This window comes from Oreochromis niloticus, linkage group LG6, assembly GCF_001858045.2.
Source record: "Oreochromis niloticus isolate F11D_XX linkage group LG6, O_niloticus_UMD_NMBU, whole genome shotgun sequence".
NCBI lineage: Eukaryota > Metazoa > Chordata > Actinopteri > Cichliformes > Cichlidae > Oreochromis > Oreochromis niloticus.
In genome coordinates, this window is record NC_031971.2 from 18,898,177 (window position 1) to 18,921,917 (window position 23,741).

General features: G+C 40.8%; 1 protein-coding gene across 3 annotated transcripts in view; it reads left to right on the forward strand.

Moving 5' to 3' along the window:
- The window catches only part of fbxo41 (F-box protein 41), a 63,554-nt gene that overhangs the window by 10,217 nt on the left and 29,596 nt on the right, over positions 1-23,741 (forward strand). For all 3 annotated transcript variants that reach the window (XM_003452283.3, XM_019359965.2, XM_019359964.2), the window contains exons 2-3: positions 8,679-9,454; positions 10,739-10,968. In XM_003452283.3, the coding sequence (XP_003452331.1) occupies positions 8,906-9,454; positions 10,739-10,968 (779 nt within the window). In that variant the 5' untranslated portion in view covers positions 8,679-8,905. The remainder of the gene's footprint in view (positions 1-8,678; positions 9,455-10,738; positions 10,969-23,741) is intronic.

A 23,741-nucleotide genomic window follows, 5' to 3' on the forward strand; every position in this document is an offset into this window, starting at 1 on the left:
ATTCAAAATATCCTGTTTTGATCAAAGAACTTGAACATATGGGCTGATTAAGCATTACAGAAACATAACAAATGATTTTAGTAACTACCAATACTGTTAATTTTGGGACAGCTGTGGCCAAAACCTTACATTAATGGTGGTCTAATAAATTTCTTAAGCACTATACGTTATCAATTCTGTGATTAAAAACAACCCCTTCCAATCAAAGCTCAAAATTGACACCTCCTGGTGGTTTTCCTCTCTAGTCTGCAGATCACTTCAGTGTTAAAACCTGTTATTACCACTTCTGCTGAGAAACACTTTCACTCCCTCTATCTGCCCTGTTCTCACTCACCCTCACACCTCTGTGTGTCCTGACAGATTTCTCATTCTTTATTATTACTTTTCTATATCTTTATATCTATCTCTATCTTCTCTTTGAATTGGGCTCTTTTCACCTTTGACATCTCGCTTGATGTGCAGAATCCCCGTGGGAGGGTAGACCACGTTTCACTTTTAAACAAACCCTGACTTCAGATTACCACCCCAATGCAAACAGCAATGAATAAAGAGTCATTTATGCCTAATGCCATAACTTTCACTCTTTGACCTTGTTGTACAGGACCACAAATGGAAGCCCTCCCTCTTGCACTCAAATAGGTCATAAGTTTATAGATTGTTGACTGGACTTATTTTGCGTCTTGTTTGACTGTCTGAAAGCTTCTGTGGGTTTAACAATGAGATTGTTACTGTTTCCCAGCAAAAAGCCCTTTAAAAAGCAGCTTTTCATTAAATCTCTCCATTTGAATTACTCAATAAAGAAATACAAAACTGCCAGTAAATATTTGTGGTCCCATTGCGCCAGTAAAAATGTTGGTTGTAACTTGAATTGATTTTTAGTTTTTTACTGATATTTGTACATTATTATGTACTGTAAATATGGAATAACTGTGAGTTCTAATTAGAACTTGTTATATTTGACTAAGTAAACTATAAATACACTGCCTGGCCAAAAGAAAAGTCACCAACTCGAAGAATTTAATTAATAAAAATTGAGCGACACTCCCATCATTGTGACAAAATAAATGTTTGTGACGCTGCATAAGCTTGCGGAAATGATGCCTCGCTAAATTAATATTGGCCTTGTTCTGCCAGAGGTTTCTTCCTGTTAAAAAGGAGTTTTTCCTTCCCACTGTCACCAAGTGATTGATCATTGTCTGACTTTTGGGGTTTTGCCTCTATTATTGTAGTCTCTAGGCCTTACAGTATAAAGTGCCTTGAAGTGACTGTTGTATTGAAATATATATTTATAATATAAATGGTAAATGGATTGGACTTAGTGCATTTCTACTTAAGGTATGTAGAAGAGCATTTCTGAATGCACAATACGTCAAACCTTGAAGCAGCAGGCAACCACACTGTGCCTGAGCTATCAATGACTATAACTATCAATAACTAATGAAGCGGCCGGTAATTTAGTTGTGAAAACTAACCCATCTATTTAGAAGTACATTTAGGCATGGAGCCTTTGCATTTAATAAACTGCCTAAATGCACAATAACATGATGAATTTAACCACATTTGCATATTGGCATTTTTTTCAATTTATACATTATTAACTTTATTAGGAATTAATTGCTGTTTAGGATGTGTGATCTGTCTATATGTCTGTCCACCCTTTGTGAGGGTAAAACCAAAGATTTTGTGAAAGTATGACTGTAAATATGATATTGTATTGTAAATACCGTATACAAGCTTACTGTGCTGCTTGATGCTGAGTAGTGCACTCTCTCAGTGATATTTTGCCACTGCGCTGCGTGGCTGCTCTGTGGGATCATTATTATGGAGCCATTCTGAATATGCTCGAATCCCAAAATAGTACTGAAATACAATTGTAGCTTTGAGGTTTTTGCAGATGTGATCAGTGCAGTTACGAGAACGTAAGCTATCATAAAGCGTTCCCTCACATTTCTAGTGCTTCTACTCAGTTTTAAAGGACAGCTTGTAAAGCTGATCTGTGTTTGGCCACAGAGCCTTTCAGTTGGCAGTTAAAGGTTGCAAAATGTTTGAGGCAGATGGGATAGCTGATCTGATGGGACCGATGGCTTTTTGTTGTTACTGACGGTCACTGAAGTGGAGTTGATGGTTTAAGAAAAAAAGAGCATAGCATAAAAGTGATTGAGACGAGATGGTGAAAATTTTTATCATCTGAACTGCTACCACCTACTTTAAAGCAAACAAATGCATTTTTATATCTTTACTCTGTTTGATGTCATATAGCGACTGTGTTTCTTCACTGATGTCCTTTTATTGAGGCCTGAATATGCTTTCTGTGCAAAGGAAGTAAAGTAAATCATACATCATCTTCCCAATAGTTTTGTATTTCTAATGTCTGCTGTTCAGTAGTCCACAATAAAGAAAATTAAATGCATTTCTTTTCAATGTTTCAGCTGAGCTCCACTGACAGGATGTGACATGTGGCTAAAAGCAGCTTCGCTTCCTTCCTTTTCCTGCCTGCTTAAATACCTCACTGAGTAATTTTAAGCAGATGGGAATGCCTGCTCACTGCAGTGCAGTGACTGTGTCTGTGAAATCCTCCTCCTTTAATAAATGGGGACGCCTTGCCAGTACACTCCCTGATCCAGCCTTACCAGACGTCTAATAACAGTCTGTGCGACTTCTGGGGATTTCCAGTGTATGAGCCCACTGTGAAGAATGGTCTGCATCTGGGATTTGTGATTGTGCTTCCAGTGCCTGCTGCTTCACTCATTAATAGCTGTTGTAGAAGTTTCTGAGAGATAGGAGATCTCTGAGAGTTCCGGTTCAAGCGCCAGTGTTGGTTTTTACTCTCACTTGTTAGTTAGATTTAGGAGCTAAAAACTACTTGGCGAGGTTTAGGAAAAGATTGTGGTTTGGGTTCAAATGTGCCTCTTCACAACATTAACCCTTCGTGTTGCTGGCGAGTGTTTAAATATGACTCCTTTACAACCGTCTGTGTGTGACGATGTATAACCGACTGTGTTATGGCACCAGTCCCGGAGGACACATTGTCAAATCTGTGAGACCCCACTGCCTTTGACAGTGGAAGTACGGGACTCCTGGGAATGAGAACAGGCTGGTTTGGTGGGAACTACCTGTTAAAACAATCCCTGCTTCAAGCATGAGTTTTCTAAGGCTTTGAACCCCCACCCTACAGTCATTATAAAATGGTTCTTACCTTACAGCAGAAAGCACCTTGTGCTATGTTGAGAATGCAGATAATAGACTACCCAGTATTTAAGCTGATACCATAAATAAAGTCCATATGTAATGATACTAGTTTGATTTTCCTGTCAGTGGTGAAACATTTTCTAAAAAATACCCTGGGGTGTGATTTCTGCAGAGTGCTCAGGATTGTTACTAAAAGTACACGTGATGCTAAAGCCAAAAACACCAACACACAAAATACAATATAATATTTATTAATCACAGTCTACCTGGAAATATTCACCTTTGGATGAGCACAACTCCTAATGAAGATATGCTCTGTAATGATTGGGATTTGAGCTATCACTGCTTTACTTCTAGACTGTAAATTTACAGATTGGTCTACCACCGCCTACCGCCGAAGGCCATGCAGCAGTCTGATACAGATCCATTTAAACAGTCTTAAACTGAAAAGCTGGAAATAATTCTTTTATATGTAAGGAAACATCAGGCTTAGGCCTCAGTCACAGGGGTCTAGAGACCCGTCTGTGACTCTCTGGTTACCTCTGGTTGCTAGTGAAAAATGTATTTCCACCCTGACTGGTTGGCGAGTGCCTGCTGGAAGTTGCTGGCAGTTGTAAATCGATCACAGAGAGGGATCAAAAAACAAAAAAAAACTTTCGATTGCTTTGCTTGCTTGTAGGTTGTTGTGTTTGCCTGTGGTTTGCATGGAAGACACCAACTTGTCTGCAAATACTCACTGACTAACCACATAGCGATAGGAAAATTTAGTGAAAAAAGGAGTGATTGCTGTCAAAGTAAAGGTTGTGTCGTAACTGTGAAACTGACATGTTTTAAAACAGGGGCGAGGGAACTCCAGGCCTCGAGAGCCGGTGTCCTGCAGGTTTTAGACGTATCCTTGATCCAACACAGCTGATGCAAATTGTTAAATTACCTCCTCAACATGTCTTGAAGTTCTCCAGAGGCCTGGTAATGAACTAATCATGTGATTCAGGTGTGTTGACCCAGGGTGAGATCTAAAACCTGCAGGACACCGGCCCTCGAGGCCTGGAGTTTACCACCTTTGACTTTGATTGCAAACGGTCTCTGTTTCTGGTTTTCTGTCGCACTTTTTCAAGTTGCTGTGTTCCATGCAAATTTGTGGGTGATTGTGGCAGAGGAGGTTTTTAGTACAACACTGCATACCTCTTTGTGAGGAGTTTCACCTAGCAACAGAAAGCAGCAAATCAAATAGTGGAAGTTAACCAGTTGTTACCAGGGGATCCCTGGCCTGACTTTAGCAGCCACAGTGACTGTTGGCAACCTTCAGCAACTATTCACCAACTGCTCAGGGAATATTAATTTTTTCCTAGCAACTGGTGGTTGCCAGGCTCTATGTGACTGAAGTATTAAAGACTGTTTTTAAAAAAAAAGTTTTCTAAAATAAAATGTAGCAAACAAATACATCCAAGAACATAAATTTACTGAATAAGTTCTTATAAAGACAATGAATCACAGCAGGACTTGACTCTAAATGAGACCTTGCTACAGATATTATTTAGTAGCTGTGTAGGCTCAGAGTGAAGAGCTCAGTATTTCTGTCAGTGCACTGGTGTCTAAGACTTGAGCAGAAAGCTTTACAGAGCTTTACAGTAATTAGAGAAGCTGATTCAGGGAAACCAGGAAAGGATGGTGTGCTGAATTTTTATTTCATCAGGGGCTTCAAGTTCTGGGTAATTGGATAAAAAAACTAATTGAGTGTTCTTGCAGTGACCCACACAGCTCTGCATCTAAATAGCAAATGTAAAAAAGTAATCAAAAAATAATTTTGAATATTTTAAGTTAACTTCAGTTTCTGAATGCTGTGTTTGTTTTGTTTTTGTTTACCCAGAAATGCATCCAAGGAAAAGTTTTGCTATGCATTTACATGTTCTAGTCTTGTCTTCATTATCTATGAGGGCTGTGTTAGAGGGCTGTTACTCTGATAACAGATATCAGGGTTTTTTTCTTTACTACTGTGAGTTACCAGATCCCTTTGTAAAGGATTTAGCCTTATCCAGTCTGACCTCTTAGACTAAGACTGGAAAATGACCTTGGCACTAATAAGCACTCTCACTAATGGATCCACTTCCATTTCCCCACCATTCTGCGAGTACAAGTGCAAGAGCTTGCTTTTTAATCCTTGGTGAAGTAAAGGTTTCATGTTTCTTGACCGCTAAACTCATGGATTATGATTCCAGCTGAGAGAGACAGGCTTTGATTTCTTCAGTGTTCAGACAGCTGGAGTAGTAAATATTGAGAGGCCTGCGGTGAGGACATTAGGAAAACTCTTCTCTAATATTGTAATCAAGGTGAGCTAAATGTAACAATAACCAGGATTTACAACCCCAATTCCACAGAAGTTGGGTAAAATATAAATAAAAACAGAATGTGATGTTTTGCAGATCTCATAACTCCATATTTTATTCACATTAGGACATTAAAAAAATGAAGAGAAACGGCCATATTTACCACTGTGTGACATCTGTCTGTAAACATCTTGGAACTGAAGAAAGCCAGTTTCGGGGCTTCTGGGAGAGGAATATTGTCCTGCTCTTGTCTGATAGAGGAATCTAGCTGCTCAACAGTCCTGGGTCTTCTTTGTGGAATTTTCTTTAAATTTTAAGATTCTCCAAATGTTTTCTGCTTTCAGTGAAAGGTCTGGACTGCAGGCAGGCCAGTTCAGCACCCGGGCTCTTCTATTATAAAGTCATGCTGTTGTCATAGATGCAGTATTTAGTTTAACATCATCTCTCTAAAATATACAAGGCCTTCCCTGAAAGTGGTGTTGTCTGGATGGGAGGATGTTGCTGTAAAACCTGTATATACCTTAAAGCACTGATGGCACCTTTCCAGATGTTTAGGCTGCCAATTTCATAAACACCGATGCTCCCCGTACCTCCAGAGATGCTTTTGAACTGAGCACTGTTAACTAGCAGGATGATCTCTGTCTACTTTGGTCTGGAGGACACAGCGTCCATGTTTTCCAAAAAAGAATTTGACATTTTGATTCGTCTGACCACAGAAAACATTTCCACTTTGCCTCAGTCTGCTTTAAACTAGCTTTGGTCCGCAGAAGATAAATCATGTTCACACATAGCTTCTTCTTTGCTTTTGCCTGCATTTATAAGTGGCACAGTGAACTGTGTTCACAGACGGTGGTTTCTGGACGTCTTGCTGATCCCGTGCAGTGATTTCCATGACAGAATCATGCGTATTGTTAATGCAGTGCCACTTGAGGGCCCAAAGATCACAGACATCCAATATTTGATTTTCAAGCCTGCTTTGCACACAGAGATTTCTCCAGATTCGTTCAGTCTGTTTTTTCTTATTATGTACTGTAGATGATGAGATATTAAAATTCTTCTTCTTCTTCTTGTAGACATAGTATTTTACATCTCGGCCCACCTCTGCTGCTGAGAGAAGATGCTCTGTCATGTTACTGACCTGTTGCCAGTTAACCTAATTACTTGCAAAATGTTCCTCCAGCTGTTTCTTTTTAGCATCACCTACTTTTGTTGCCCCATCCTCGTCTTCCTAGAGATGCGTTGCTATCATCAAATTCAAAATGAGCCAGTATTTTTCATGTCTCAGTAAAATGTCTCAGTTTAGACAACTGATTTGTATTAATTTCTCTATTGTAAATAAAATATTTTTTTTTTCAGATGGGAGTTGTATGGGGCCATGTTGCAGGGAAAAGCTGTGTAGTGTTGCTGGAAAAGGCACGTTGGTTTTTCCCTTGTGTATTTTGGCAGGTGGTTTAGTTTTAGCTTTGTCTTCTGCTTCTTGGCACCTATTTAGTTGACTGGATTTTTGCCTTTGAGTGACTTTATCTCAGTATACAGGGAGTGCAGAATTATTAGGCAAGTTGTATTTTTGAGGAATAATGTCATTATTGAACAACAACCATGTTCTCAGTGAACCCAAAAAACTCATTAATATCAAAGCTGAATGTTTTTGGAAGTAGTTTTTAGTTTGTTTTTAGTTTTAGCTATTTTAGGGGGATATCTGTGTGTGCAGGTGACTATTACTGTGCATAATTATTAGGCAACTTAACAAAAAACAAATATATACCCATTTCAATTATTTATTTTTACCAGTGAAACCAATATAACATCTCCACATTCACAAATATACATTTCTGACATTCAAAAACAAAACAAAAACAAATCAGCGACCAATATAGCCACCTTTCTTTGCAAGGACACTCAAAAGCCTGCCATCCATGGATTCTGTCAGTGTTTTGATCTGTTCACCATCAACATTGCGTGCAGCAGCAACCACAGCCTCCCAGACACTGTTCAGAGAGGTGTACTGTTTTCCCTCCTTGTAAATCTCACATTTGATGATGGACCACAGGTTCTCAATGGGGTTCAGATCAGGTGAACAAGGAGGCCATGTCATTAGTTTTTCTTCTTTTATACCCTTTCTTGCCAGCCACGCTGTGGAGTACTTGGACGCGTGTGATGGAGCATTGTCCTGCATGAAAATCATGTTTTTCTTGAAGGATGCAGACTTCTTCCTGTACCACTGCTTGAAGAAGGTGTCTTCCAGAAACTGGCAGTAGGACTATCATCAAAGTTGAGCTTGACTCCATCCTCAACCCGAAAAGGCCCCACAAGCTCATCTTTGACGATACCAGCCCAAACCAGTACTCCACCTCCACCTTGCTGGCGTCTGAGTCGGACTGGAGCTCTCTGCCCTTTACCAATCCAGCCACGGGCCCATCCATCTGGCCCATCAAGACTCACTCTCATTTCATCAGTCCATAAAACCTTAGAAAAATCAGTCTTGAGATATTTCTTGGCCCAGTCTTGACGTTTCAGCTTGTGTGTCTTGTTCAGTGGTGGTCGTCTTTCAGCCTTTCTTACCTTGGCCATGTCTCTGAGTATTGCACACCTTGTGCTTTTGGGCACTCCAGTGATGTTGCAGCTCTGAAATATGGCCAAACTGGTGGCAAGTGGCATCTTGGCAGCTGCACGCTTGACTTTTCTCAGTTCATGGGCAGTTATTTTGCGCCTTGGTTTTTCCACACGCTTCTTGCGACCCTGTTGACTATTTTGAATGAAACGCTTGATTGTTCGATGATCACGCTTCAGAAGCTTTGCAATTTTAAGACTGCTGCATCCCTCTGCAAGATATCTCACTATTTTTGACTTTTCTGAGCCTGTCAAGTCCTTCTTTTGACCCATTTTGCCAAAGGAAAGGAAGTTGCCTAATAATTATGCACACCTGATATAGGGTGTTGATGTCATTAGACCACACCCCTTCTCATTACAGAGATGCACATCACCTAATATGCTTAATTGGTAGTGGGCTTTCGAGCCTATACAGCTTGGAGTAAGACAACATGCATGAAGAGGATGATGTGGACAAAATACTCATTTGCCTAATAATTCTGCACTCCCTGTATGTTAGAATTATACTTGTATGAAACCAACAAACTTTAACTTGTATTTTTGCCCTCTCTTTAGGACCATAGGAAAGGCAACCATGGCAGATGAAGTGAGACGACCAGCTGAATGTTTCCACCCAGTGCGGTCATGTGACTGACCTGGCTCTTCTCTCCTGCTGATGTCCGGTAGTTGCCCTGTTCTCACCATGAGAGGATCTGTCAGGTGCTCGAGCTCAGTGCCCTCAGACTGGCGCTACCGTTGTGCTGCGTGAGCGCCCCCCCCTCCTCCGGCAGTTACTGCACGGAATGGCATCTTTGGACCTGCCATACCGCTGTCCTCGCTGCGGGGAGCACAAGCGCTTCCGAAGCCTGTCGTCGTTGCGTGCCCACCTGGAGTACAACCACACGTACGAGACCCTTTACGTCCTCTCCAAATCCAACAGTGTATGTGACGCTGCTGCTCTGCTGCCCCTAGTGGCTGAGGGAGCTCTGCTCGCACCCGCCAATAACAACGACCCTTTTGAGCCACTTCGGCCTTCAGCTTTAAAGGAGCGGCGCTTTCCTTGCCGTGAGCTTCCTTGTGCAGACGACCTGAGTTTGACCCCAGCTAACTCCAACACTGCAGCCCGGTATATTCCTAATGTGGAGTTTCCCCTGGGGGAGATTTTTATGAAAAAAGCCATGACATCCACAGATCCAGGTCCCCATGGAAACCCCAGCACAGCTGTAGCGGTGGCAGCTAATGTAGCAGCCAGTGCAGTCGAAGCAGCGTATGAGGAAGGCCTGGCCAGGCTGAAGGCGCGGGCGTTTGAACGGCTGGAGCTGGATGAGAGGCTGGAGAAGCTGTCTGAAGAGGTAAATACACTAAGCTAACAGAATCAGAATAAACTTTATCAGGAAATTGTGTCCATAAACAGTCCTGTGCAACAACTCACCTCTCATTTCTCTATATTTTGCTTCCAAGGAGTCAGACTTTCTTGGAATTTTTTAAGTGGTCCTTGGACATTGGCTGCTTTTTCACTAATTTTTAGTCCACTTCTTCACATTTCCTTCTTTCTTCATGATTCCTCTTACCTCGATGAGATTGAGCATCCCCACAGCATTATACTCCCACCACCGTGCTTCGCTGAGGGGACAGTGTTCTTCGGGTTGCACGCCTCTCCCTTCTTTCTCCAAACATCTCCCCGGCCAAAGAGCTCTAGCTTCTTTTCTTCTGACCAGAGGATGCACTTCCAATATGCATAAGTAGCATGTAATTAGTATATTTCTGTCTGGCTTGAAAGTGTCTCTTCTGCAGAAGTGAAGTTTTTCTTGGTCTGCAACCTCACAGTCCATTCCTGTGCAGGGTTCTAGTGATTGCCTTCTTTGAGACTATAATTCCTGACTTAGCTAAGTCATTCACTAGTGTCATGGAAGTTGATCTGGGGTCTTTAGTAGGGATGGGTATCGTTTCGGTTTTATCCGATACCGGTGCCAAACCGGTACTTTTGAAACGGTGCCGGTGCTTAAACGGTGTTTGCATCTTTTGCTGTGAAGTACAGCAAGACTTTTGACCGCTTCGCCTTGGGCATTTTTAATCTGTAGCTCTGCTCTAAAAGAACGTACGTACCTGGGCCCGCCTACTATCCTTGGAAAGGTAAAATGATTGGCTAGAATCCAAAGTGTATGACATCTCAGGAAAAATAAAGCACCGAAATGTGCGCTGCTTTTCGGTCTGGTTACTACCGTTTATGTCAGAACCGATGCCATAATGGCACCGGACACCGGTACCCATCCCTAGTCTTTAGACACTGTATTTTTTTTTTTTTTTTTTTTTTTACCAGTCTTCAAAATCTTTCACTTTCTACCTCTGCAATGCTTGTTCTGTACTGTGTAACTCCTGATGATAATTCTCACTCCAGTTATTGACATTTTGATACACTGTGATAACTTTGTATTTCCATCTCTTGCTTTGTGAGAATCAACAAGTCTTTTTCTCCAGTCTAAACTGACTTCTTTTGTTTTTGGCATGCTTTTTCATGATTTCGTTCTCTGACCTGATTTTCTAAAGAAAACTAGTATGCTTAGAAATTCTCTGTTAAAAAAAACACTTTAAATTTTACACAGGGGGGGTAAAAAAAAATTTCTCCTCAACTGTAGGTGGAGCAGAAAATAGCGGCCCGTGTAGGCCGTCTTCAGGCGGAGCTGGAGAGGAAGAGCTCAGAGTTGGAGCGGGCCAAGCAGGAGAGCGAACGGCTGAGCCAGGAGAAACAAGACCTGGAGGACAAGGCCTCGGAGCTTTCTCGGCAGGTGGACGTCTCTGTGGAGATGCTAGCCAATCTCAAGCAGGACCTGGTGAACAAGGAGACAGAGCTGAACCACAAACAGCAGTAAGTGAAATATACTGGTTCTCTGCTGTTTTATAACACATCTGAATGGATTTGGTGTATACAAAAGTGTAATTAAGTGCATAAACATCCTGCTAAATAAAAACAGCAGCCCATCCAAAAATTTGGAAAAAAAAACATTTTGAAGGGTATGGAGGTGCTAAAGCCAAAAACAGGTCACATAAGAATATATATATTAAAACACATCTGCACACAACAGCACACCTTTTACCTGCTTACATACTTATTTATTGATCTGCCTCATCGACTTCACTGCTGGATGATTTGATCCAGGACAGAGGAGAGCTGCTGCTCTACTGTAGATATCTTTATTTCTGTTTTCTTAACCCGTCCTTTCTTGCTATTTTGCTGCATATTAAATAAATATTACACATCATAATTAAGGATTAGATATTTATTAAGATAATATTTAAGGCAAAGACACTTGGAGCTGACTAAGTATGCACCGGGGGTTTTGGAATTCATGGATCATTTCTAAGAATGCTGGAATTATGTCAGTCGGGTGGTGCACAAATTAGCTACTTTAGCAAGCTACTTTTTCCCCTCTGTAGCAGGTCACAAACACACACACACACACACACACACACACACACAACATGCTGGTACTCATGTCCCACGGACTCGCACACAAACTTTGACCTCCACTCAAGCAGTAAGTTCTTCTTCTTCTTCAAGTCCCACAGCTCCAGACTTGCACACACACTGCTACTGTACTTTGTTTTTATCCAACACCGAATTCATAATTTTTTGACTGCACCTATAAGCAATAAATACGATGAAAAATCTTTAAGATTCACGTCACTTCCATGACTCCAGACGGATATGCCGAGGAGGTGTTTCTGACATCTGAATATTTGCTGGCCAAACACTATCATAACCTTTCTTTCGCAGGATAATGGCAGGTCAGAGACATCATGCTGTTCCTCAGGGCGCTCTGATGGCATGCAGGCATATGGCTGACAACAAAAATCAAAAGAGGATATGTGGCTTGTGTGATGTAGCAGAATTATAAAAATATAATTGTTGGCCTTTATGTTCTTCTAATTTGAAATGAATGTCATATGAAATTGTGAAGTAGATGATAGAAAAAGTAACCTGCAAAAAGGGAATTTATCAAGTAAGAAGTTAAAAGGACAGGTGCCTGAGCACCACCTGGGGTCTATGTGGGCACGTGCCTCATCTGTTCCTTGAAGCTCTGCACGAGGAACAAAAAAAGTGGGTGTTGAAGTACCTGCAGGAGTCCTTGGAAAAACATTTTCCCGTGATTCCACCATTGCATTTTACTACCTGTCAGCAATTTCTGCAGCTGTCTTCCCTCCAGCTAAACACATAAGGAAAGGTCGCTTTAATATGAAGTCTCCTTGTTTGTGTTGTGCATTTTGGATGAAGATCTGGTGTTTAGTTTAACCCCTCATCAGTGTCAGAGTATTGGTTTAATTTCTGAAATGGTCTGAGACGCTCTGATTAGTTCATGCTGAGTTGGAAAGTGTCATTGGACTGCACACGGCAGCACATTATCACTCTCTTCCCTCCTCTCCTTCACCTCTCCTTCTCTGTTGATAGTGTAATTTGCCATCATACCCCCCCACCAGATGTGTTCTGCATCTGTCTCACTGTCGTCGCGATTTACCAGTGTCCTCCAGGGCTGGTCAGCTGCTCATGTTGAATGGAGGGCTGGATGGGAGCAGCTGGATTGGCAGTAGAGATCACAGCATCCTGCCAGTCCCTCAATAAAGCTGCCATGCTGTTTCTTGAACTAGTTAAAGTACGGCTGATGTAAATAGACTACGTTCTTGGATGCCAATCACAGCTTTATGAAGATAGATGAGGATGATTTGGAGCTCTTCCGCAGCATGGCTCAAAGCGCGAGTAAGACCAGGCTTTAATTTTCAGATTTTTAGAGCTTTTATTGAAATGAGTCCCAGGATGAATTGTTGTGCGCTCCAAACGTTTGTGCTGTTTTTAGTTTGACACACTAGAAGCTGAAAATCTTTTAAAGGATGCATGCCATCTAGTTTCCTTTTTAATATTGGCAAATGTTAACAAAGGACGATTGCATGCATTATAGCATTAGAAAGGGAAAAAAGGCTCTGCAAACAGAATAAGTACATAAGAACATGTAGTTGAAATATTGCTTGGATTCTTTGATCTTCAGTGTTTTTTAAAAACTGTAGTTTCTGTCCACTTGATTTAGATCAGTTTGTGGCACTTTCATAGCAACTGCAAAAACAACCTCTTCACTTTAAGCAGTGAAAATAAAAATGTAATTTTACTGACTGCTTTACTTTCAACACTGAAGTACCACTAATGGAACTAAAGCAGAACCATAAGCTCTATTGGGGAAAAAAAATGTTGGCTTTAATGAAATAGTTTTCTTTTTTAAATACAGGCAGAACATTTTTTTCAGTGGTCACTAAAATTCAACCTTAATAAAAGTCGCCGGATAGATCTCAGATTTTCAAACCTGTCCACCTGATGAACTGCTTGCCCTCCCTCGTTGCTGCTTTCAGCTACATTTATTCACTTCGACTACTCATTATTCATTAATCTGTTGAATTCTTTTTTAAAACAATTTCAAAGAAATCTTTGATCTTTAAAATGTCAGTACTGACAGTTTCCCTGTGTCCAAGATAATGCCTTCAGCATACTTAATTTGTCCGCTGACGATATCCAGCACACAGAAACCTCACACCTGTTAAAATCGCCGTGTTTGGCTTTCATTTTGCAGCGCTCTAGTGGTAAATGCAAACATCGTAGGTTTTTGACTCGCAGAAGTGTTTTCATTCTCACTCAGCTTGAAAAAAGAAAAGCTGTTTATACTTTTTGTTAGTCTTATTACCCAAACGGCTTTATTTTCAGATGTGGCTGATCTTGAGTGTTTCATCTGGTTTAATGTACAAAAAAACCCCACACAAGATGTCCTGTTCTTTTACTCACTTCTGCTCGTCTATTGTAAAGGTTACAGTAGCTGTGGTCACGTATCTCAAACCTGGCAGCATCAGACAGGGAAGGTCATGCTGTGGGCTTAAAATCCTTGCCTGTTCTGTGTGAATACCTCCTACTTATGTCAGCAGCTTAGCCTCTCCCTCTTTCTCACACTCACACACAGTTCTTGTGCCTTTCTGCCTCTCAGAGGAGAAGCTGGCAGTGAAACAGTAAGCTCATTCAGAGTCTAAAATACAGAGCAGGTCTGAGGTGGAAAAAGAGCATCACAGTCTGTGAATGTTCAGCAGGGTGGATGTGAAAGCCGAAGTCAACAGATACAAAGCGACTTATTGGCTCACGTACGTCTCCCTAACTGCCTATTAGATGATTTTTAGTTTAATTCTAAAAGAATCCAGCGACTTTAAAGGCTCTGTGAAAGCCCTTTAAGGAGATGTGTGAGATCGTGCTTTTACATCAGCTGTGTCAAATGCTGAAAAATGCGAGTCACCTAACCGAAGGTTGCTAAGCGACCAGAAGAAACTCCTACGAGCCTTCTTTTGCTTCTAGCAGTGCCGTGCATAAAAATATGACAGTGACCTTGATAATTCCTCCTGCACTTAATATCCCTGTAATTAGAAAAAAAGTGCGCAGAACGCCTCAGGTGCAGTTGTTCCTTTCAGCTTAGACTTTGTTACTCAGCATGCGGAATAATTCATTCACAAACAATACGAGCGAAAAACCCCCGCCGCATGCTAGCCTGTAGCGGTCAGAGCTGAATGAAGTGTGCCTGTTAAATGGTTTAATAGCAGCTGGAATAAACGAGAGCAGCTGTAATCAGCAGAAACTGGAGCCCGAGGAGAAATGAAAAATGATGGGACGGTTATCTCCATCATTTCAGCTGTTACAGAATCACTCAAATGAGAAAACTGCTCCATTTTGTGTCTGTCTCAGAAATATCATTGGAGTATTTCCAACTATCTATGATTGCTTAATGATGTGGGTTTATTTCATTGCTATGATAATGATCTTGTTATGATTACAGTAGATGGTTTTAAAGAGGTATTTGGAGCAAACGTTTCTGTAATATTTAATAATGGACTGTAATACATGGTGATCATGCACAGCCAAGGATGTGATGGCTGGCCTCTCGAACACTGTACGCTTCAGTCGCAGCATTTTGCCGAGAGCTTAAGGGGCTGAATGCGGTATTAATGAGACCTGTGCAATATTACAGTCCAGTGCTCAACTTAGGTTAAAAGTGGACCTGTTGTGCTTTTCCTTGTTTTCTCTCATATATCCAGGTAAGTCCGTAAGTGCTTGGACAGTGCCACAGGTTTTGTAATTATGCATCTGTACACCTCCACAGTGGATCACACAAACAGTAGCCGTAGGCAGCTGCAGTAAAAGCCTGGCAGAGCATCTCAAAGGAGAAAAAGCAGCATTACAATGAGGAGAGATCATTTGGAGGAAGTAAACATGATTTATTGAAATGCAGAGTTTGACTAATAAACATAGCAGGGTTATGTAGCAGAGTGGACTCCAATGAAGATAGGAAGTAGGACAGGACCTCAGCAATGTCCTGTGGTAAATAATACCCCCCACCCCAGTGTCTAGACACTTTTTGCGTCATTGCTTCGCAGAAAGCAGTCAACAAAAAGACTGGACCAGAGTGATGATGACTGAATTGAATTTGACAGCGTGGGAAAATAGAAGTGATGTAAAGAATAGACTAACAGCTGAAACACCCAAGAATGCAGACAGACGAGTGAATCCAGATCTTACTTATTGAACTTCATCTTTAAGCTTGATTTGCTGATGTCCATGGGTCCTAGACTGGAAGCAGCCATAGACTGCACAGATTTGTATCCAGATTTGTTAAAAACTGTCCAGAAATGTTAGTTTGAGGCTCAAATGTAATTGGGCAATCAGTCTAAAAGTCTGTTCTTGATTGATTTAAAATCCACTGTGGGGATTTTACAGCGGCAGAATTACAAAAAACTGTATTATTGCCCAAATTCTTACTGACCGAAGTCACTTGGATGAGTGGCGATATGTTTCTCCCAATGGAAACGCTACATCCAGATGAAAAGAGTCAACTGTTTTGCGTGGACTTTGATGTTTGCAGATGACGTTTCTTTCTATGGTGAGATTAGTGATCAGGTGGAAGAGAGCCTGGAGAGGTAGAGGTGTGCACTGGAGAGACAAATGAAAGTCGGTAAAAGCAAAAATAATACATGTGTCAATGAGAGGGAAACAGGTGTAATAGTTAAGATGCAAGGAGTAGATATATTGAAGCGGGATGAGATTAAATATCTGAGTTTAGCCATCCAAAGCAACAGATGAAGAAGAAGAGTGTGCAGGCAGGGTGGAGCGGTTGGAGACAAATGTCAGGGGTGATTGTGACAGAAGGATGGCAGCAGGAATGAAAAGGAAGGTTTACAAGATGGTAGTGAGACCTGGTATGTATATTTCTATGTATGTATGGTTTGGAGATGGTGGCACTGACAAAGAAGTTGAGAGGAGGTTGACCTGAACGTCCTGAGGTTTTCACTGGGAGTGACCAGAAATGGACAAGACAAGTAATGACTTTAACAAAGGAACAGCTCAGGTTAAACTGTTTGGAGACAAAGTTAAAGAATCAAAGCTGAGATGGTTTGGACATTTTCAGATGAGGGATAGTGGATATACTGGACTAAGGGTTTTGAAGATTTAGAGAAGAAGGAGGAAACAGGACATTGTAGATGTTGGAAGAAGAGGACTGACTTTGTCGTGCTATGTGAATGACGCAGAGCAAGAAGTAAAGTGTGTTTTGTTTTTGCATTTTAAGTCGTAGTTAAGGCAGAAGTAAATCTTCTCCTGACCCCATATAATCCCATGTAGGATAGACCATTCATCCATTAATCTGAAACACTATAGTGTTGAGACTGTCAGAAAAGTGCTACTATTATGGTAATTTTGTGCCTGGACAGTACTGTTTATGTTATTAGGCTGTGTTGTAGATAGATTATCTGTGTTTCGTCACTTCTTAACTGGTTTGTACCGACCCAATGTATCATTCATCCATAATCATACTCATCTTACATACTGTACAAACAGCGGGGGGAGGCAGTGATGCATTTTTAATGTCTGTGTAGGTGTTCAAAATATTCTGTCCACCCTCTGCATAGAAAAGCAAAAGAGAGCTCTGAGAGCTGCCAGGTTTTCATATCATATTCAGCACACACACACGCGCGCCTGCTGCAGTAGGCCTTAACCCTGCAGGCTTGATTTATTCCTACAACCAGCTTTGATAAAGTAACATTGGTCTGTGCAGAATTCAAAACCCAGAGGCTCTGAAGGAAGCACAAAATACAGAAGAGTCCTGCTATGTGCTGTCACCATGTCTCCTTCAGAAAACAAGCCTATTTCACTGAGCAGGAAATCTCGACTGCAAAGTGAAGCTGTCGGGGCAGAAAGAGAACTCATCTCATTAGCAGCAGTGTCTCGGAGAAAGAAACATGGCGAGACTTCCAAAGGCTCCCTAATGACAAAGAATCAGAAAGGGAACACGACACGCACAATATCTAGGAGGATGGAATATTTGAATAATAATAAAGAAGTTGGGCATCTGCTGTGAAGATGAAAAAACAAAGTCAAAGGTAGTTTTGATTTTTATAAACAAACACATTTTTGAATTGTTGAAGTATCGGTGCGACGTGTGTCTGAAGACAGTCGAGAAATATTTGATCAAACTCTGGAGGAATGGATGTCATTTAAACAGGCAAATTGTTTGAATGACAGAAAACACGCTGGTGCTGTTTCCAAGCACTTTTATGTTATGAAAAATGCATGCACATACTGCGCTGTAGAGATCTTTTCTTTTTTTAATTTCAGGGAATTTGTTCATTAAGAAGAACAATAACATGAAGTTCTGCACTGGCACGTACTTACAAAGCCCATCTAATTGGACTGAATGTCTGCAGTTGGATTTATCAGGGCTGTAGTGCACAAAAGAGTGGTGGTAATCCAACCTTAGAACAAATCAGTGCATGTGTATGTAGACACTGCTTCAGGTTTCCTGCAGTGAGATGAAGATGAAGTGGCTTCTAACAAGAAATCGTTCCGCATGATAAATAATCAAGACTAGTGCATTCGATTTCAGTTAGGGCAGGATTTATGGGCAGAGGGCTTTTCATGTCTGTCATTAGATGTAGGAGACTGACATGAGTGTCCTTGAGTTTGGGTGAAATTATTTCACGAGGGCAGGAGAAGGGAATCAGGAAGGATGATGCAACCGGTCTTTCAGTAGACACATCTCTCCTCTCATTATGTTGAGACTGACACGAAAGGTTGGACTAACAATTGGATGTTCTTGTGCAATAAGATGGATGGTGTGGTCAAGTGTAAGGTACTTGAAGAATCCATCAAGGGTAGATATTTGTCAGTGTGTGTTGGGGGCTATTGTTCATCAGAAAACCTTATATTGAGACAATGTTGTCTCGGATGTTTTCAAGTTTTTATGTCTAAAAACAGATGTCCTAGCAAAAAGTCAAAATGTGTCAGAAAGACATTGATGTAGCTGCTCTGGCTTCACCCGCTGGTTTGTGAATTGCAATTTTGAAGGCTTGGAACAAGTGACTGAGACCATAAACACATCAAGAAGAAGTTTACTTAGGGCTCCAAATAAAAACCAAAGCCAGCCATCCAGCCATCCATTTTGGGGGGATGAAGCTTATCCCTGCTGCCGTAGAGGTACACCCTGGACAGATTCCCAGTCTGTCGCAGAGCTTACACACAGAAACAGACAACACAGTCACACCCATAGACAATTTAGAGTCACTCATTAAACTAACTCCACTAACTTCGTGTCTTTGGTCCTAGAGGAAGCCAGAGTACCCATAACATTCTAGCGCCACACAGAAAGGCCCCACGTGGTGGTTTTGAACTCTGGATTTTCTTGAAATGAGGCAACAAAAGTGAGATTTTCCATCTGCTTTTCAGATATTGGGAAAGGAAAATGGATCACATTTAGATTTACACATCTCTTTAAATGTTTTTTTAATGCAATCTCCAAAGGTTTTGCAAGTTGTCCAAGTTTTAGGATATGCATGAACACAATCACATGACTTCAGCCCCGTGTGTTCACCACGATGACTTTAAATGTCTGTAGTTGCTTTTAGTCACATATTCTCACAGTTTATGTTGTACAGTACAATGTGGTAATTTTAAAAGCTGCAGTTATGATCTGCTAAACCCCCCCATCACAGAAATGCCTCTGATGGGGCTGAAAAAGCTGAGGTATGCCAAATTAAACACGATCTGAACTGAAAATCAGTGGCAACAGGTCTTATGGAGTGATGAATCCATATTTAAAACAGCCATCTGTAAAACACAGTTGTCAGTACCAGATGTACTAGTTCTTTAATATAATTATTTTACATTTTAATTGATGGCTAGTGCTGGAAAATTGTTGTGTCCTAAATTTTATTCAGCCATCTGCCACCAGAGGGAACAGCAGCCCTGACGTCGCTGTAGAAAAAGCCTGATTCTTTCAAGTATTGTGGTTCTTTTTGTTAGTTTTTTTTTTTGAAGGCGAAAGAATGAGATTCTGGATACGAGCGGCAAAAATTAGCTTCCTCCTGTAGATGAGTGGAGCCTCTACTCCTCCATATTGAAAGGAGCCAGCTGAGGTGGTAGCCTCTTGGGTGAGGTGTTCTGACTGAGGACATCCTGGGGAGATTGCATCTCTTGGCTGGCCTGGGAACGCCTTGGTGTTTCCCCCTGATGAGCTGTAGGAGTTGGTTGGAGAGAGGGAGGTCTGGGCTTCTCTGCTTAGGCTGTTGCCTGCGTGACCCAGGGGAAGAAATGGATCGATGGGTGATTATTATTTTGTTGTCATTTTAGCTTTGAACCTTTATAGAGATAGTTGTCACGAATTGTAGAACAATTTTCATTATTCAGTTGAAATTTATCAGTTTTTTGTGTTTAATAATATTGGAACTTTTTTTCAGTTTTGTTGTAACGCATTTTCATATCATATTTAACACGTTTATTTGAAGTGTTTTTTATTTCCTCCTTCTTCTATGTCTGTTATATAAATGCAAGGTGCCACACAGCTAAACAGCATTTGTAGTACGACTCATTATTGAAGAACTGTTTAGGTCTGAAAAATGCCTTTAGACTGTTTAGACTGTTTTTGATAGTTTTCATTAAATGGGCATCAAATTTAACTTGACATATGAGTGTTTATGCAATACAGTAAAAGAAGACATGGATAGAAAAACATGCAATGCAACAGTATCAGTCATGGATTGGCCTCCCCAGAGCCTGGACCTCAACTTTACTGTGGGATCATTTTGACAGAGATCAGAACAAAAGGCTTTGAATGTCCTTCAAGAAGCCTGGAGAACTTTTCCTGAAGACTACTTAAAGAAATTAGAAGAAATCTGCTTAAGAGAGTTCAGGCTGTGTTGCATAACAAAGGTGATCATACCAGATATTGAATTTCAAGCTTGTTAGAATTGTACAAACTCTGTTTTTGCCTTATATAGTGTACTTCCATGTGTGTTTGCACATTTCAAAAAATTGTTGCACCTCTTTCCCCTTTTTCTAACTAAATAAAGAAATGGACGACTCTGGACTTTTACACAGTACTGTATATGTTAAAATGCTTTTCTCCCTTGCAAAAGATTTCTTAATTCTTTGATCTGCAAGTGATCAAAAATGACTTCATGGAACCAATTTTAATAATCTGTTCATTTAAAATCCCAAATAGAAAACCTGCTGCTGCTTAATTAAATTAGCAGACTTGCTATATTTGTGGTTCACAGGGTATTTGATTAAATAAGCAGTTTTGAAGACATCTACTATTCATTCATACCATCATTATTGTAGATTAGTTATCTTCTCCCACATTTTTGTTTAACTTGCACTTCTGCTTTCTGAAAGATTGGATGCAGAGATACAAAACCTCATCATTGCGAACATGCTTTTCAGGACATATCTGTTCTGTTTCTAAAGACACCTGAATTTTCGTCGGCCTTTCCCATGTAATGACTTCATCCTTTCATGCATCTGAAATGCTGCAGATCGTCACCTTGCTTTTGTATCTCAGGGTTACTCAGCCATCTGGGGTTTGTAATGGGAATTGAGATTTCGAGAGAGCTGGTCCACCCGCAGTAAAATATTTATTTTCTCCCGATTGATCGGAGGCAGCAAAGACCAGGATTAGCGGTTTCTTGGGAAACCAGGTTTTCTGCGAAAAAGCAGCACATTTTAGCCCGCAACGCTTTTATCATCCCCTTTCTCACAGCCTTTCATCCTCGTCCGTCTCACATCTCCTCTCATGTCGCCACGCTCTTCATGCTGCCTACCTCGCTGTGTGCTTCTGTGTAATGCATACAAATGTGTGACACTATGACATGATAACACAATGTAAACCAAAAAACCCCCCAGAAAACAAACCGTCAGAAACAAGAATAAAAAATCCAGGTGTCAAAACAGAACGACATGCGAGCAGCTGTCCTTTGTTAAAGGAGAGAAAGCCTCGTCGTCTTTATCCAGGCCTTTTAGTCAATCATCTCTGCTCTTAAATATTAATAAAGCATAATTTTAAATTAACGGCCACAGATGATGACAGCTGCGACAGGAGGTTGACCAGTCACTGTAATGAACATTTAGACAAAACCCTTCAGCTGAACATGTCTTATTATCCGTGTCTTTGCTAAGCTGAAGTGTTTACATTTGTTTTTGGAGTCGTTGCTTCTTAGTGCTTCATACAGTCAGCAGCTGTCTGCTGTTTGGTGCTGAGCAGGTAGTGTCCAGATGGCTCTCAAATTTTCAGTTAAGTGCAAAATCAAATGCGCATGCATACATTATTTGTCTGGGGGTGTTCGCGTGTAGTTTCAGAGATATTGGCTGTGGAGACGTCTACCTTTCTCAGATGCCACTTGCCCTGTAGTTCTTGGAAAAATTGGCGGCGGTGTTCCAGTTACTCCAAAACAAAACAAAAATTCCTGATTCTTGTCTTATAACATTTGGTTTCATAATACCAATACTTGGTTAGAGCCTGTTTACCTTCACAGATGCTTTAATTCTTTGTGGCACAGATTCATCAAGGGGCTGGAAACATTCCTCTGAGGTTTTGTTCCATATTAACATGTTAGCATTTCACAGTTGCTGCAGATTTGTCTTCTGCACATCGATGATGTGAATCGCCTGTTCCACCACAAACCAAATCAGATCAAAAGCTGGTGACTGTGGAGTTCGTTTAAGTCCAGTGCAGTGAACTCATCATGTTTAAGAAACCAGTCTGAGATTATTTGAGGTTTGTGACACGGCGCATTATCCTGCTGGAAGCAGCTATCAGTAGATGCGTACACTGTGGTCATAAAGGGATGAACATGGTCAGCAACAACACTCAGACTGTGGCATTTAAAGGATGCTCAGTTCTTTGAATATTTCCATCAAAAGGTTAAAAAAAAAGGACCAGTTGGATGAATGTTGTACATTGTTTTTATTTGTGACATTTGGACAAATCTTAGCAAACTGTTTTTCCACTGTTTGCAGTCTTTTTGTTAAGTAAACTAACCATCAGCTTACCAGTGTCAGAGAAACTTTCATCTTCTCAGTAAACTCTCAGCTGTTTTTTTTTAGCTGTATTACAAGGTCTCAATTATTGCTCAAAGTTATAGAAAATAGAAGTATAAAAATAAGAAGTATTCTGCGTCGTTGACTAGGAAGATCTCGGAAAAGTGCATGAAAGGACAAAATTCTATGTCACCATTGGCTAACGTTCACCTGGAAAAGCCTGAAAAGATGGCATTTCTTCTTTTCCAGGTAAACACCCGGGCACGTTTATCACGTTGAGGCATTTTTTCGGAGGTGTGAGAGAGTCACTGTGAGAGTGAGCTGTTGTGAATATGTCAGTGTGTGTAAAAAAAAAAATTGGGATTGACAACAGGAAGCAGCTACATCCCATTTCCCTCCTCTCCTTAAACCTCCTGTGCTTTCTTCTTCCACATGACTGCAGCTTTCTGTTTGCGGTCTGTTCTTTTAGCTTCTGCAGTGTGTTATTTTTTTTTTTCTCACAGTCATTGTGGCCCTTCCTTCCTCTTCAGCTTCAGCTCCCTATTTCTCGTCTCCTTGTCTGCCTTTTTTTTTTAATTGAATTTAGATCTTACAAAAAACTGACAGAAATATTTATTTTTCCTTTTCTTCCTTTCTGACCATCCTTTACCATCGATCGTGTTCTTTTGTTCTCTCGCCTGATTTCCTTCCTTCTTCGTTAGCATAAGACTGAGTAAAGCGTCTTTTAGGCTGTCAGGCAGCATTGGGGAAGGAAGGGAAAAGTGTTCCTGTGTGGCGTCCATCACGGGGTTGGTGTATCCATCTCCTGATACAGCTGAATAATTAATTAAGACAAATTAAAGATGCATGAAAATTTAGATCCTGAATCACATGCGCCCTAATTTTGAGTGCATACTAAGCTCAATGTCTATTCCTAGACTTACTCAAATGGATATTTGCTACTTTTCTGGAGGCTGAACTTAAAGCGATACTCAGTCGTTGTGTCCTCTGTTTATTAAACCGAATAATGAGAACAAAACGTCAGCTTCAGGTTTTCTAATGAGACATCTCATTACGTACAGATCTAATTATTAAATCAAAGTAAATAGTACTTGAAGTCATTAAACATAATGAGATGCATCGTTTAGTGTAGGATGATTTAATGATATAATCTGCAGAAGCAGTTTGCTTATTTACGTTATTATGACTTTAGGACTCCTCCATCCATCATTTACCATATGGTTTTTGAAGAGGGCAGTAGTCACCAGCCTTAAGAACTACAA